The following is a 16,444-nucleotide window of genomic DNA, read 5'->3' on the forward strand; positions in this document are numbered from 1 at the left end:
TGACAGGGTAGTTTAATTTAATTTATGATTCATTTACAACAGATTTTGTAGGAACAAAACAAAACTTTGAACTGTTTTTTTAAAAGTCCGATTTCATTTTTTAAATATTTTGTTTCTTCCAAACCCATGATTTGTTGGAGAAAGGTGTTAAGCATTGCTCCCGTAGTGTTTTGTAGTGTGTCTACCATAACCTTGTATGGTGAACATAGAAGCAAGAGCGTAATAAAATGTTGTGACTGTAACATTCGCACACATTTCATTGAGCCGGATGGTTCATTGAAGAATACAGCTGGAGTTCCAAATAATGCTTCGCAGTTGGTATTAGCAAATTTTGTGCTGAATGTAGCATCCACTAGTTTATACACTTCGTGATCTTGTAGCTCATCAATTAATGTTTTGATAGAACATAAGTGTTGATCAGAAATGCCTTGACAACATTTGATATCAAGTTGTGTTGTAAAAATGAATTCTTGTTGGGTTGACGTAGTTGCCTCTTTTACAAGGAAGTTGACAGCGTTAGCTATAATACCTTCAATGTTGACACAACTGTCGCATGGCTCCGCTAACCATGCTTTCCAACCACGTAACATGCTCATATTAGACTTAGTGCAAGACTTTTCCAAAATTATTCCAAATTGATCAGACAATCGGAAAAGAAGTAGTGGTCGACTACTTGGCTTTTTATTCATTATGACGTATCCTCTGGGTTTTCCTGAAAAAGAAAAAAATGTTTTCAATATGGCATACTGAATATAGATGAAATTGTTATCAAAGGTACCAGGGTTATAATTTAGTACGCCAGACGCGTGTTTCGTCTACATAAGACTCATCAGTCATCATTGACTCTCAAATCAAAATATTTATATAGCCAAACAAGTACAAAGTTGTAGAGCATTGAGGATCCAACATTCCAAAAAGTTGTGCCAAATACGGCCAAGGCAATCTATACCTGGGATAAGAAAATCCTTAGTTTTTCGAAAATTCAAAGTTTTGTAAACAGGAAATTTATAAAATGACCACATTATTGATATTCATGTTAACACAAAAGTGTTGACTACTGGGCTGGTGATACCCTCGGGGACGAAACGTAGCGGTGGCATTGAACCAGTGGTGTAAATAGTTATCAAAGGTACCAGGATTAAAATTTAGTACGCCAGACGCGCGTTTCGTCTACATAAGACTCATCAGGGACGCTCAAATCAAAATATTTATAGCCAAACAAGTACAAAGTTGAAGATGTAAACTATACATCTCAAATTACAAATTCAATGAGCCTAATATATTTTATAGATAAAAAAAATCTGCACAAATGTAATGCGCCTAGGGTTTCAAAACATTAGTTACCTGTTGATTTGTCTTTGACTTGCATAGCTTCAAATAGTAAAGAAGCGGATACCCAATGTGGAGGATACTTGAACCTAGCTGTATCCAATATGAGGACAAGGTCTCGTTCTACATGATAACCACCAACCGGAGAGAAGTGTCCATCTCCAGTCTGAGAAAGAACTTTGCGCGAATATGACAATGTTATTAAGTAATCATCCTGCTTGGTATATTTTAGCAGAACTTCCCGGAAAATTTCAAGAGTAGCATTTTCATCTACGATTATCATCTTGGTTTCTAAGCCATTGCATTCAGCAAGACACACAAACTGGCCTAAATTAATCCCATCTTGTTCTATAACTTTAACTGGAACGCAACAGTCCAACATATTCTCATGATACCATCGCCATGGTCCTTTCCAAACTTGTTCAGGATCAATTTCCAGTGCGTTTAATACCATGACAAGTGTACTTAATCCACAAAAAGCTGGCTCATCTTGGGTACGAAACTGTGCAGCTAATTTAAAATAGCACTCCATATGTCCGAATAGCAACGCTTCCTGAAATATATTCTTCCCTTCTGGTGATGAAAACGGAATGCATGAATCTGGAAGTTTACGCCTATAGAACTGTAGCTTTGGAGTATCTTTTATGTCTGATATGGATTTCTTTTTAACACTTTCTGAAATGGGTTCCATTATTTGTTTCTTTCTTCAAACTGAAAAAACATACACACGTTTTATAACCTGATAAAAGTTTATACTTTACTCTTAAAAGTCTTGCTGACATCGCGAAATTTAACAGCTGTTTGATACATATATCAATGCAGCTTGGAAGAACATTGTGGACTATAAGTATGCCTTTATGTATATGAAAGGAGTTGCTGGGACAATGCCGTAAAAAATACGTATAAATATATGGAAAACACTACTTGATATTGATTATTTAACATTACAATGCATTTCTCTATGCTTTGTGTTCTTGCTTGTGTGTGTGTTGTATTTCTGTCTCATGCTGTTGTTATTAGCGATACTTTTTAATATTGTCATTTAAATGATAAGTATGGCTAGCCAGAAAACCAGGTTCAACCCATTTGTTTCCTTAAAGTACCATGTAACAAGTCAGGATGATGGTAGTTGTTATTAGATAGTTCGATTCTATGTATGTTGGTGTTTGTTTCTGTTGCACTTCAGTGTTCCTGTTTATTCCAATTTTGTTTTCCTCTTATACTTGATGTTTTTCCCACGGTTTTGTTTGATCTCGGATTTATATTCTCTCATCAAATTCAGGACTTTTTCACAGACTTATACTACTGTTGTCTTAACTTAATAAAACAATAAAAAGCTTGTTAGATCATGAGTGGTTCCATTTTGTTAATTAGTCAATATAAAAAAATTCTTGCCGTTCAGTATGAAATACAGGCATGAGAGTAGAGTAATTTGTCAAGTGGAAACGATGTGTGACCACATGTAAATAGTACATAGTTCAATTATAATATTCATGCATTGAATACAACATTAATAAAGAAGCAGTTAAATTTGCTATTTGGCAGGAACCAATCAGATAGCTCTGTAGTGAAACAATGAATAAATGATATCAATTAATTTTTGAATGGACAAGTCTATGTCATTTATTCACAAAGACAAACACGTGACATATTGTTTGATTTATTCAACTTTATGATCTTTTATAACCTTAATGATGGTAACTTTTTTGTTAAACAAAGCAACACAATTTAAGTCCTTATGATTGTGGAAGTAAAAAAACCTATTTACTATGGATTTTACAGTTTATACTGACTCTTACCAACATTTACTGTTACAGTTAAAATAATAACAATAAATAAAAACAAACACAAATAATTTTATTAACTAATCACAGTTTAATTATGACTATAAGACAAAACTATCAAAACTTAGCACACAATTTTTCTACATTCATGTTTACATATCTTCCTACCATATCTTTGAATCGAAATTGGACAAATCAGTGTGTAAGACATTTATTTTTGTCGGAGTCTCGAGGTCGGAGTATGATAAAACTGCTATAAAGTTCACAATTATCGACTTAATATACAAACACAAGCCGTATTTGGCAAAACGTATCGGTATTTTCGTTTTGTAAGGTTTTTAACTTCGTATTTGATTTGACATTTCAACTCCTAACATGAGTTGTATGTAATCGCATATATGGCGTACACATTTTATGCTCAGTTTCCTTGATGATATTCAATATTTTATTAAACATGTTAAACATGTTAAAGTATCACCACTTGTATTACATTATACGTTCCAACAAACATATAAATTAATGTGTATAACATGAAATGTTGGATATCATTTATAAAATATATTGTATATTAAAACTAACAGTAAGATATCATTAGCTTAAATACTAAAACATATACAAGTGCCATTCTATTAAGAATTATGAGACTAATATTAAAGGATTTAAAGGAATTATATACAAAATTTATACAATTTTAAACTACACATATCTAAGATTTAAAATACATATCAGCTATATACAAATGATATCTTATGTTCAAAACATATACCGGTAGACATAGTATGCTTAATTAATAGTGTTTACCTGTATTGAGAATAACCGTGCTGTAGCTACACATGAAGTTGTAAACACATTCAATGTGTGAGATCCGAAATACACAATTACACGTCTGGCATGACTAGTCTTGCTATTTATATAGTTTCAACGATTTTACATCCTGCTCTTTACGTGTTGGTGTTGGTATAAAAGTTATAAACCTTATAGCCTACGAATTAGTGATTGTATTTGCCTTATTTATGAATCATGAATTCTGTCAAATTTAGGTTAGCATGTTTAGAATCTGATGTACAAATTTTACTTTTATTATACTTCGTAGCTATTACTAGCTGAGATTACTAGTAAACTGTATGTGTAAAACAATCAATTGCAATCGTGCTATGTCAGCCAACCGTGATGATATCGATATCAGCACGGTTGCAAAAGCTTTATCACACCTTTAATCTGTATGAAGTCACGTACTAGTAATCGATATCAGTCACGTTTGCATTTCTAAAAACAAAAACGACCACCAAACAACAACACAAATTCTAAGTGGTAAATGCAGTTCCAATACTCTCATATTTAATAGTACCAATTAACGTCAGTAAGGAGTCAGTTGACAAATAAAGTCATATATTCTTATTTGTAGATCTTGATCTTTAAATACTACATTGACCGTTTACAGATTTTTAATTTGTTATATTATATATCTACTTAAAATATGATAGTTTCCAACGAATAAACAAAATCGTAAAATTCAAATAAGTTATAACTTCATTAAAGTCGAATGATTTGTAATCACTATTTTGCTGAACACTTTCACTGTTTATTGTTGTTTTCCTCCTCTGTGATAATCTTTCCCATTAAAAAAACAAACAATACTTATTCCTATGAAAGTTTCGTCGATATAGATCTTTTATACATATTTCTATTGATGGCTCAGTTTGCAATTAAAGTTAATTTCTATCAATTAGAATTTTCAAGATAATAGCCCAACACGCAAAATAAAAGTAAGCATCGATAGTTATTATCAACATGGTCAACAATGTCTATAAGAAGTCGTCTGACACTTTTTTCTTCACATACAGAACATTTTTGCCACGTATCATTTGCCCTTCCCTTAACAGTGTAAGTACTTTGTATTTTATCCCATGTTCTATTTCTATACATGACGGCTATGTTGGCCAACTGTAGTGTTTTATTTAAACATTTTTTTTTGAAAGAATATGTAAGAACAATCTTAATTACAGTTGACTCAGTAATTTCAGGCGAGATTCTTTTTTTATTTTTTGAGTTTTCGGAATACAAACAGCAGAAAACGGACAACGAACGACAGAGGCTTATAATAGCCCACTCACCCAGGTTCAGTTCAGATGAGCTGGGAGGAAATGCATTAAACTAATATAGACTCATAAAAGTCAGATATGTGTTGGCCAGATCTTCTCAAATAATCTCAAGAATGTAAAATGAAAGTCATGTAGGTTATACAAATAACCATTTTTATGCTTAATATATAGTATGAATAATTTTCAATTTATTAAAGAGGTGTACTATTATCAATTGTTATCGTCAATATGTCAAACGTAAATGCACAGATGGACATTTTGATGTACATTATCATATGATATGTCAGATTAGGTCAGTGTATCAAGGATACAATGACAATCTGCGTAAACGCGAACAATAAATTTGCGTTAGCTTTTTATAAGAATTGAATTTTTAAATGCGGAAGAAAACGCGAAATAAACGCACGATAACTTTTTACAAAATAGAAGACGCGCCATTTTCGCGTCAACACAGAGGTGAACGCGAAAGTAAAACTCTTTTACTTTTAATGTCTTCTGAAATTCCGGAGTAACACGTAAGTTGTAATATTCTAGTAGTTAACGGAAACCACGTCCGTAAGTAGTCAATTGTTAATTCTAGACAAACTTAATTACGTACAACACATAATATAAAGTAAAAACTGAGAAACAAAAACTGTGGATGATCTCATGTGCTGTGAAAGTGTAAGCAGATCCTGCAGTGAATATAGCATCCGTCCTGTTGCTCATTTTAGTAAAACCCGTTGATAAGTCTTAATATGCAACAAAAACGTAATACATGACTGTATATACATAGACAAATACGCTAGTATTATTAAACACGCGGCCAAAGCCAATTAAAACAAGTTAATATATACTCACCTCTTCGGCCAATACAACCGAATAAGGACACAAAGCGTCTGTTCATCAGCAGTAAAGTAAATATAAAGTTATAATATTTAGAGTGTACACAAGTCTCAACACTAAGTAATTCCGTAAATTATGGAATATCTTGAACTCAAACAAATACATAATCTACTTTATACCTGGTAAACATATACATCTACAGGAATGGCTTCAATTACATGGAAAATAAATGATCTCAACTAATATTATTTTTAATTTGCTCTTTCTTATTTGGATGTGTTTTACATTCACATTTTATTACAAATTTTATAAATGATATATGCGTTCAGATAAAGTTTTGCTGTAGATCTTTAAAATAAAAACTTAGAATATAATTACTGGAAATATATTTTTTAGGACTAAAGGTACAAAATTATACTGCAATACACATTTTAGAAAAAATACATTTGCATCTAGTATGTTTATGATCATCAGATGGAACTACATGTATGAAACTTTTAGTTGCTTTGTGCTCAAAACATTTACAATTTATTGGTGAAAAGTGACTGTAACTTGTTTTTCATGTAGAAAAATTTTGATTCGTAGTTGCAATCAAAATACTGCATTATAATGTGTATTTCCATTTGTGTTGGACACATGTGGGAAGGGCTAACACAATTTTATTGGTCTGCAAAGTTTGTTAATCCTTTTTTCATTTGAAAGTTTTTAAAAAAGGAGCAATCTTTCAGCTGATAGATTTGTTCTTCAATCAGTAAAACAGAAGAACATTTTTTTTTAAATGTTTATGCCCCTGCCATATGGGACACAATACTTTTACCACAAATCACACATCAAGTTTAAATTTTGGTGGTGTCACTTGAACAGTTCAAGGGAATTGGCCCTTTACAAATACAAAAATGCTTAATTTTTCGTTTTGGTTCTCTTACTAAAGTTATTAGCATGTTATGAAACTTATACCCACTGCTTATACCACAAAACACAGATCAAGTTTGAAATTTGGTGGCGTCATATTAACCCCTTAAGAGTTATATCCTTTACGTATGAAAAATATTGCCGAATTTTCGTTTCTTTTCTCCAGGTTAGGTTTGCCTCAACCAAATTTTGGGACACATATACACAATACTTATCACCACAAAAAATCTGATCAAGTACAAGTTTGAATGTGCTCACTTGTTCCTTTCGTCAGTTACATTTTTTGTTATTCCCTTTATGACAATTTATGATATGCAAGCAGGGGCATCATCTGTGTCCCATTGACACTTTCTCCATTTATTTATCAAGGTTTCATTGTTAATTTAAAAATCAGTATAAATTGAACTGAAAGTAAAACCTGTGGTAAGGATGACAACAAATTTACATAAATTATCTTTCTATTAATTTTAATTGATACCTCAGGAACTGGTAGAAACTGCATTTTTTACAAGTTAATTTCAGATGAGTGGATATTTACAAAGGGGTTCTTTTGAACTGATTCAGCCTCTTTTTTTTTTATTGATGTGGCATAAGTAGACAACAATTAATCAATTCAACGGTAGGATAAGGTAAAAAAACAAATGACTGGAGAGGTAAAGAAATAAAAATATAAAAAAACAAATATACATTGTACTTAAACAGACTTTAAGACAACTTGTTTTTAAAAATGAATATGTCTTCAAACATGTAAAAACTTATTCCAATAAATGACGAAAAAGAAATTGTTCATTTTATAATTCTCGTAAGATAGTGTGATTAAAAAAATCATCTAATTGCTTCATAGTCAAGAGTTCTGTACACACAATGATACCAGAAGAAAACAAAGATAATGGACAGTTCAACAAATCAACAAACAACAAGTTGTCCAGACAGAAGTACAGGCACAAAATATGTTACCAGCTTTGCCTTAAAAGACCATGGTGAAACACAAAAAATACCCAAAGCAACAACAACAAGATAACTACTAAACTAAACTAAACAAGGAAATAAAAGAATATACATTATATTGAAAGTAGGGTCTACATGTAGTCAGTACAACAAGATGCTATTTGAGAAAGCCACATACATCTGGTTTACAATATGGTGCTAAACAAAATCCAAGGATCAATCTAAAAGTATAAACTGCAAAAGAACATAATCAGCAATGCAAGTTTCATCCACCATGAAAATGAGGTAAATATCTGTTGTATGGCTTGGGGTTATTTCATCTATAAACATCAATCGTTTGCAGCTTGCGACAGAAGTTGTATTACGCTTGACATAGGCAGGCATCTTGCAAAGGATTGTTGAAGGTGAGTCGAGGGACTCCTCATTTTTAACATGGTGAGTCCAACAGTCAGAAGATATTCAATTGCAACATAATGTATTATTTAGTCTCCATGACCTACTAGAGCAATCAAATGACATTACAATCAGATTCCTTTTAAACTCTTGCTATAAAATGATAATACAAGTGTTTAGTTTATAAAAAATATTTCAATCTTGATGTACATTTAGACTCACCATTTTTGAAAATGGTAGGTCCAGATAGATTGTCATCAGTCTATGACTTGTGAACTCGCCTTAGTGAGAACCCCGATTGGAATACAGAATTAACTGTAAACGGGTGATGTCAATGTTTACTTACTTCTTAAAAACTTAATATTTTAGAAGGTAAAAGACCTGTAAACTTTATTCTATGTATAAAGATGCCTTATAATATGACACATTTTACGATGTACATGTCAGTCTAGCAGGTTTTATTTGACCATAACCTCATTTACATGGTTGATTACTCAATGTATTGTTTGAGTGTAGATTTGTGTAATACTGTATGCAATAGATCAACTGTATTTGGTGTAAATATTTTATTATGTATATTTCAGTTCTGCAGGATTTATTTGACCTTGATCTCAATTGGTTTTTAATTTTAGTTTCATCAATTTTAAACAATAAGTCAACTATATTTGGTGTATAGAATGATTGTGAGGTTTTGATTATATGTCTGTCGTGTATCATATGACCTTCATGTTATTTTATTGGTTCATTGGTCAATATAAAGTTTTTTTGCTTAACTTGTTTTCTTGGATACTGTAAGCCATAGGTCAACTATATTGGATAAATGAAATGATAGTGAACATGTCTGTTTGGTAGGGTTCATCGGAATTTGACCTCATTTTTATGGTTCATTGGTCAATATAAAGTTTTCGTGGTTTTGCTGTTTCTTTCATACTACACACAATGTATAGCTTAGGTCATCTATAGTCGTTGTATGGAAGGATTGTATCAAACGTGTACATGTATAGTAGGCGAGACGTTTTAGTGTATGTAGTCGTTGACTGTTGCCGTGAACACTCCAAGGGCTAGGTTGAAAGTGTTAATTGCAAAAATGATCGACATGACAAGTTTTCGTTTCCAAATTAATGTTAATTTTCTTTTTTAAATAGTGCTGTTCTATTGAATTGGCTCCTGTATATGGAGAGCATTTACATAGTCGGTATTGTATGTGCATATATGCAATGTGAAGTCTAAGATTACAATGAACACATTGATTTTATATTTAATCAACTTTAACAGCAAAGAAACAGGTATATTACGCAATATAAGGTTGGGTTTGCTCATTGATGAAGAATGTACGATAACCTGTAGTTGTTCACAACCTTAACAAATTGCCTTTGGTTTCTGATGAATTGTTGTTTCTCATACCAGAATCCGCGGTAGGTCGTTACTCTTTGGAGCTAAATAAGTCGTATAATTTTTTCTAAGCACTGTCGAGTCTTTGTAATAGCTATATATAGGCGAATAGCAAGGTAATTTAATTTAATTTATGAATCATTTACAACAGCTTTTGTAGGAACAAAACAAAACTGTGAACTGTTTCTTTAAAAGTCCGATTTCATTTTTTAAATATTTTGTTTCTTCCGAACCAATGATTTGTTGGAGAAAGGTGTTAAGCATTGCTCCCGTAGTGCCTTGTAGTGTGTCTACCATAACCTGGTATGGCGAGCATAGAAGCAAGAGCGTTATAAAATGTTGTGACTGTAACATTTGCACGCATTTCATTGAGCCGGATGGTTCCTTGAAGGATACAGCTGGAGTTCCAAATAATGCTTCGCAGTTGGTATTTGTAAATTTTGTCCTGAATGTAGCATCCACTAGTTTATACACTTCGTGATCTTGTAGCTCATTTATTAATGTTTTGATAGAACATAAGTGTTGATCAGAAATGCCTTGACAACATTTGATATCAAGTTGTGTTGTAAAAATTAATTCTTGTTGTATTGACGTAGTGGCCTCTTTTACAAGGAAGATGACAGCGTTAGCTATAATACCTTCAATGTTCACACAACTGTCGTATGGCTCAGATAACCATGCCTTCCAACCACTTAACATGCTCATATTAGACTTGGTGCAAGACTTTTCCAAAGGTATTCCAAATTGATCAGAAAATCGGAAAAGAAGTAGTGGTCGACTACTTGGCTTTTTATTCATTATGACGTATCCTCTGGGTTTTCCTGAAAAAGAAAAAAAAAGATTTGAAACACACATATAAATGTATAAAAACAGTATATTTCAAATTGCAAATGTTGAATGTTGCTCTCGCTATATGTTATAAATAAACACATGTGCGCAAATGTAATGCACATAGGGTTTTAATACAAAAGTTACCTGTTGATTTGTCTTTGCTTTGCATAGCTTCAAATAATAAAGACGCGGATACCCAATGTGGAGGATACTTGAACCTAGCTGTATCCAATACGAGGACAAGATCTCGTTCTACATGATAACCACCAACAGGAGAAAAGTGTCCATCTCCAGTCTGAGAAAGTACTTTCCGGGAATATGACAATGTTATTAAGTAATTATCCTGCTTGGTATATTTAAGCAGAACTTCCCGAAAAGTTTCAAGAGTAGCATGTTCATCTACGATTATCATCTTGGTTTCTAAGCCATTGCATTCAGCAAGACACACAAACTGGCCTATATTGATACCATCTTGTTCTATTATTTTTACTGGAACGCAACAGTCCAACATATTCTCATGATACCATCTCCATGGTCCTTTCCAAACTTGTTCAGGATCAATTTCCAGCGCGTTCAATACCATGACTAGTGTACTCAATCCACAAAAAGCTGGCTCGTCTTGGGTACGAAACTGGGCAGCAAGCTTAAAATAACACTCCATATGTCCAAAATGCAACGCTTCCTGGAATATTTTCTTCCCTTCGGTTGATGAAAACGGAATGCATGAATCTGGAAGCTTACGCCTATAGAACTGTAGCTTTGGAGTATCTTTTATGTCTGACATGGATTTGTTGGTAACACCACCTTTTGCAACTGGTTCCATTATTCTTTAATGTTTTCCTTCAAACTGAAAAAAATACACAGAGTTTATAACATTTTAAAAGTAATTACTTAGTTGTTAAATGTCTTGCTGACGTCGTGGCATTTTAGAGCCTTCTTTGTACATATCAATGCAGCTCAGAAGAGTATTGCGAACTATATGCATGCCTTCATGAAAATGAAAGGAGTTGCTGGGACAACGCTAAAGAATACGTAAAAATATATCAAAACCATGATACTAATTTTACATATTTGAGATTGATTATTTAACATGACTGTTCCTTTCTCTGTGATGAGGGTTCTTGCGTTTGTGTGTGTGTGTTGTATTTCTGTCACGTAGTGCTGTCATTTTAGCAATATTTTGTTTAACATTATTATATAAACGTGTGATATATGATAGTTGTTATCAAATAGCTCGTTCTATGTATGATACTGTTTGGTTTTTTTTTAACTTCAGTGTTCCTGTTGTTCCTTTGTTTTCCTCTCACATTTGATGTGTTTTTCTCAGTTTTGTTTTATCTCGGATTTATGCCTTTTAAACAGAAGTACACTAATGTTGCCTATATTTATCAAATGATAGAAAGCTTGCTAGATAATGAGTGGTTCCAATTCGTTAATCCAGAGTCAATATACAAATCTTGCCGTACAGAATCAAAATACTGGCATAAGAGTACAGCATCTTTTTCAAGGAAAAACAACATGTGACCAAATGTAAATCAATTATAATATTCCTGTATTGAATACACCATAAACAACAGTTGAATTTTCTATATGAAAGAAACCGAGCAGATTGCTTTGTGGAGAAACAATGAACGAAATGATTTAAATTATGAGTAGACAAATCGATATCATTTTTTTCACAAGGACAAACATGTGACATATTGTTTGATTTATTCAACTTTATGATCCCGTATAACTTAATTTATGGTACTTCACAAATATTTGGTGTGGATTTAACATTTCATGCTGACTCTTAACAATATTTAGCTGTTACAGTTAAGATTATAACGATATATAAATACAAACACACATAATTTCATGAACTGATAACAGTGCCCGTAGGTCAGAATAATTTGTTTTTATCGGAGTGGTACTGCTTAATGAACACAGTTATCGAATTTAATTAATAGTTATCCCACGATGACGCGGTGTGTCAGTGTAAGATCACCCCGATGGCCGAGTGGGATAACTAATTTACATCCCAGCTGTTTTAGATTAGACGAAAAACCATTTACAATTCATAAAATCTAGTTTAGAACGCCACACAACCATTATAATATACTTTATACATTACTAAATGATTTATACCCTTTTCGACCCCCGAATACGATGAGTAGATATCACACAATGTCAACTCGCCCCACTGGCCAATCGGCCCAACCTATATCGCCACTTTATGACAAAAAATCTCCCACTCTTGTTTACCGACTCACCACACTTTCGAAAAAGTGTAAAATCAAACTGAACAATCACTGACAACTCACTTATTAACGAAAAGGGTTTAAACCCCACTGAATAAAGGTCTGCCAACTCGCCCCACTTATAAAAATATCTTGCTTCCTTTAAGTATGTTATATTACTAATAGTTCGTATCCAGTCGTCCTGGTGTAGTGGTTGTGTCGTGGCTTAATGTGCTAAAGGTCTTGAGTTCGAATCCCAGCATAAACACTGGATTTTTTCTACGTGAATTTTGATAGATACTAGTAGTCTTTTCCGTATAATTGTATATTTAATTATAAGTTTTATAGTGATTTTGACATTCCCGCCAAAATGTTACAGAACAAAGGAAAGCATGCAAAATAAAGAAACTCAAACTGGGGTGATCTGGTAGGGGTGATCCGGCTCAGATCACCCCTGTTAGAACAAAGGAGCTGGGATGTAAGTTATAACAAATGATATCGGATATGTTCCTTACGTCGTAACTACAATCCCCTTCCCTTTCATGAATTTGACCTACCGAATTAGACTATTTACCGGATTTGTAATCACATAAGCAACACGACGGGTGCCGCATGTGGAGCAGGATCTGCTTACCCTTCCGGAGCACCTGAGATCACCCCTAGTTTTTGGTGGGGTTCGTGTTGTTTATTATTTAGTTTTCTATGTTGTGTCATGTGTACTATTGTTTTTCTGTTTGTCTTTTTCATTTTTAGCCATGGCGTTGTCAGTTTGTTTTAGATTTACGAGTTTGACTGTCCCTTTGGTGTCTTTCGTCCCTCTTTTATAATAAACACAAGCCGTATTTGGCAAAACGTATCGGAATTTTCGTTTTAAAGATTTAAAACTTCGTGTTTTTATTTGTCACTGTTTTATTTATTCGAGCGCAATTCATGAGTCGTATGCAGCGCCACATATGGCGTACACATTATAAGATTGGTTTCCTTGATGATAAATTATGTTCAAAACATATCGTCATACGTGTATATAGTTAATAAATAGTTTTTACCTGTACTGAAGATGACCGTGTGTAGCTAAATGTAGTTATAAACAATCACAATCATCGAACTTGCTTGTGTGAGATCCGGAGTACACAATTATTAGGTCTTGTTAGTAGAGAGTTTTTGTTTATATAGTTTCAACGATTTTACATCCTGTTCTTTGCGTGTTTGTGTTGGTACAGTTATATACCTTCTACAAGTTCTAGCTTGCGAATTGTTGATTTTATTTGCCTTCTTTGTGAATCATGAATTCTGTCACATTTAAAATCTGATATATAAACAATTACTTGTATTATACCTCGTAGTTATTTTAATGTGTTAAAATCGATGGCCAATCGTGCTGTGTCAGCCAACCGTGATGATATCGATATCAGTCATTGATTGGAAGATGTTATCAAACTTTTAATTTGTATGACGTCACGCAATCGATATCAGTCATGGTTGCATTGCTAAAAACGAAAACGACCACCAAACCACAACACACATTCTAAGTGGTAAATGGTCATATTTAATAGTACCAATTAACGTGTGTAGGGATTCAGTTGGCAAATTCAGTCATATATAAAATTGAGAATGGAAATGGGGAATGTGTCAAAGAGACAACAACCTGACCAATTAAAAAACAACAGCAGAAGGTCACCAACAGGTCTTCAATGTAGCGAGAAGTTCCCGCACCCGGAGGCGTCCTTCAGCTGGCCCCTAAACAAATATATACTTATTTGTAGATCTTGATCTTAACTTGTTGATCATCTATACTACATTAAGCGTTTACAGTTTTCGAGTTTGATATATATCTAGTTAAAAAAAAAATTCGTACAATTCAAATAATTTATAACTTCACCAAGAGTAGAAGGATTTGTAATAGTTATGTTGCTGAACATTTTCACTGTTTATTGTTGTTTTCCTCCTCTGTGATAATCTTTTTCGTTAAAAAAAAACCAAACATGAGTAAAACTAAACAATACTTATTCCTATAAAAGAGGGACGAAAGATACCAAAGGGACAGTCAAACTCATAAAGCGAAAACAAACTTACAACGCAATGGCTAAAAATGAAAAAGACAAACAGACAAACAATAGTATAGATGACACAACATACAAAACTAAAGAATAAACAACACGAACCCCACCAAAAACTAGAGGTTATCTCAGGTGCTCCGGAAGGGTGATCCTGCTCCACATGTGGCAGCCGTCGTGTTGCTTATGTTATGACGAATCCGGTATAAATAGTCTAATTCGGTATGTCACATTCATGGAAGGGAAGGGGATTGTAGTTATGACTTAAGGAACATATCCGATATCATATGTTCTAGATATAATACAAGTACTTTGTATTTTACAATGTACCCCCATGTTCTATTTCTATACAAGGCGGCTATGTTGGTTGACCGCAGTGTTTTTTTAAACATTTTTGTTTTATAAAGAATAATGTAAGAACAATCTTAGTTTCAGTTGTCTCAGTAATTTCAGGCGAGATTCTTTTTTCTTTAAGTTAACGGAAGACGGACAATTGTAACAATTAAAAAAAATTGTAATTTGAAATATTATCTTTTACAGTGAGTTCCGATAATTAAAAAAAACCCGGATTTTCTATAAAAAAAATTTCAAGAGTTACTTGTACAAATATGGACTCACAAAAATGTTCCAACTATGACGGACATGCATTAATTCCATTTCTAAAAACCTGAATAGTATTTGCTCGTATCAACTCATCTCTAACTTCAGTTATGTGTTTATATATAGGAAGTTGTGGTGTGAGTGCCAATAAGACAACTCTCTATCCAAATAACAATTTAAAAAAGTAAACCATTATAGGTCAATGTACGGCCTTCAACACGGAGCCTTGCCTCACACCGAACAACAAGCTATAAAGGGCTCCAAAATTAGTGTAAAACCATTCAAACAGGGAAACCAACGGTCTAATTTATATTAAAAAAATCGAGAAACACATATAAATTACATAAACAAACGACAACTACTGCACATCAGATTCCTAACTTAGGACAGGTGCAAAAGACTAAAGTACTAAAGACCATTTTACTTTGAATATCTTCTGGAATTCCGGATTTACACGTAAGCTGAAAATAACTGAAAATGGAATAACAAGAAAAACAAACAGCAAACAGATAAATACAAGTACTCAAAACACAACATAAAATACTTTGTGGTAAATGCAGTCCTAATATTTTAGTATTTAACGAAAACCACATCCGTAAGTAGACAATTGACGATTTCAGACAAAGAAAAAAACACACAACACATATTATAAAGTTTAAGACTGAGAAACACAAACCCCACTAAAAAATGTGGATGATATCATATGATGTGGAAGTGTAAGAAGATCCTGCTGCAATTATATCATCAGTCGTGTAGCTCATCATGTTAGTGAAACCCGTTGATAAGTCTTAATATGCAACAACAAAAACAAAATACATGACTGTATATACATAGACAAATACGCTAGTATGATTAAATACGCGATCAAAGCCAAATGAAATAAGTTAATACAAACTCACCACTTCGACCAAAACAACCTCATACGGACACAAAGCGCCTCTACATCAGCAGTAAAGTAAATACAAAGTTATAATATCAACTTTGTACACAAGTCTCAACATTCCGTAGATTGTCGTATATCTTTATCCAGGTGTTAGTACTGTAACATTATCTTG

General features: G+C 33.1%; 2 protein-coding genes across 3 annotated transcripts; both read right to left on the reverse strand.

Moving 5' to 3' along the window:
* Positions 1-13,802, reverse strand: LOC134687576 (uncharacterized). Of its 2 annotated transcripts, none has more exons than XM_063547983.1 (3): positions 13,782-13,802; positions 1,345-2,040; positions 1-712 (listed from the first exon to the last, which is right to left on the reverse strand). In XM_063547983.1, exons 2-3 carry the CDS (start codon positions 2,018-2,020, stop codon positions 30-32), a joined length of 1,359 nt encoding a protein of 452 aa, XP_063404053.1. In that variant the 5' UTR covers positions 2,021-2,040; positions 13,782-13,802; the 3' UTR covers positions 1-29. The 2 variants fall into 2 exon arrangements, with proteins under 2 accessions (XP_063404053.1, XP_063404052.1); XM_063547982.1 differs by lacking the exon at positions 13,782-13,802 and adding an exon at positions 3,915-4,186.
* Positions 9,761-16,444, reverse strand: LOC134687575 (uncharacterized). The gene is made up of 3 exons (XM_063547981.1): positions 16,289-16,444; positions 10,661-11,363; positions 9,761-10,506 (listed from the first exon to the last, which is right to left on the reverse strand). The coding sequence occupies exons 2-3, from the start codon at positions 11,337-11,339 to the stop codon at positions 9,824-9,826; spliced, it is 1,362 nt and encodes a 453-aa protein (XP_063404051.1). The 5' UTR covers positions 11,340-11,363; positions 16,289-16,444; the 3' UTR covers positions 9,761-9,823.

This window comes from Mytilus trossulus, chromosome 10 (assembly GCF_036588685.1).
Source record: "Mytilus trossulus isolate FHL-02 chromosome 10, PNRI_Mtr1.1.1.hap1, whole genome shotgun sequence".
NCBI lineage: Eukaryota > Metazoa > Mollusca > Bivalvia > Mytilida > Mytilidae > Mytilus > Mytilus trossulus.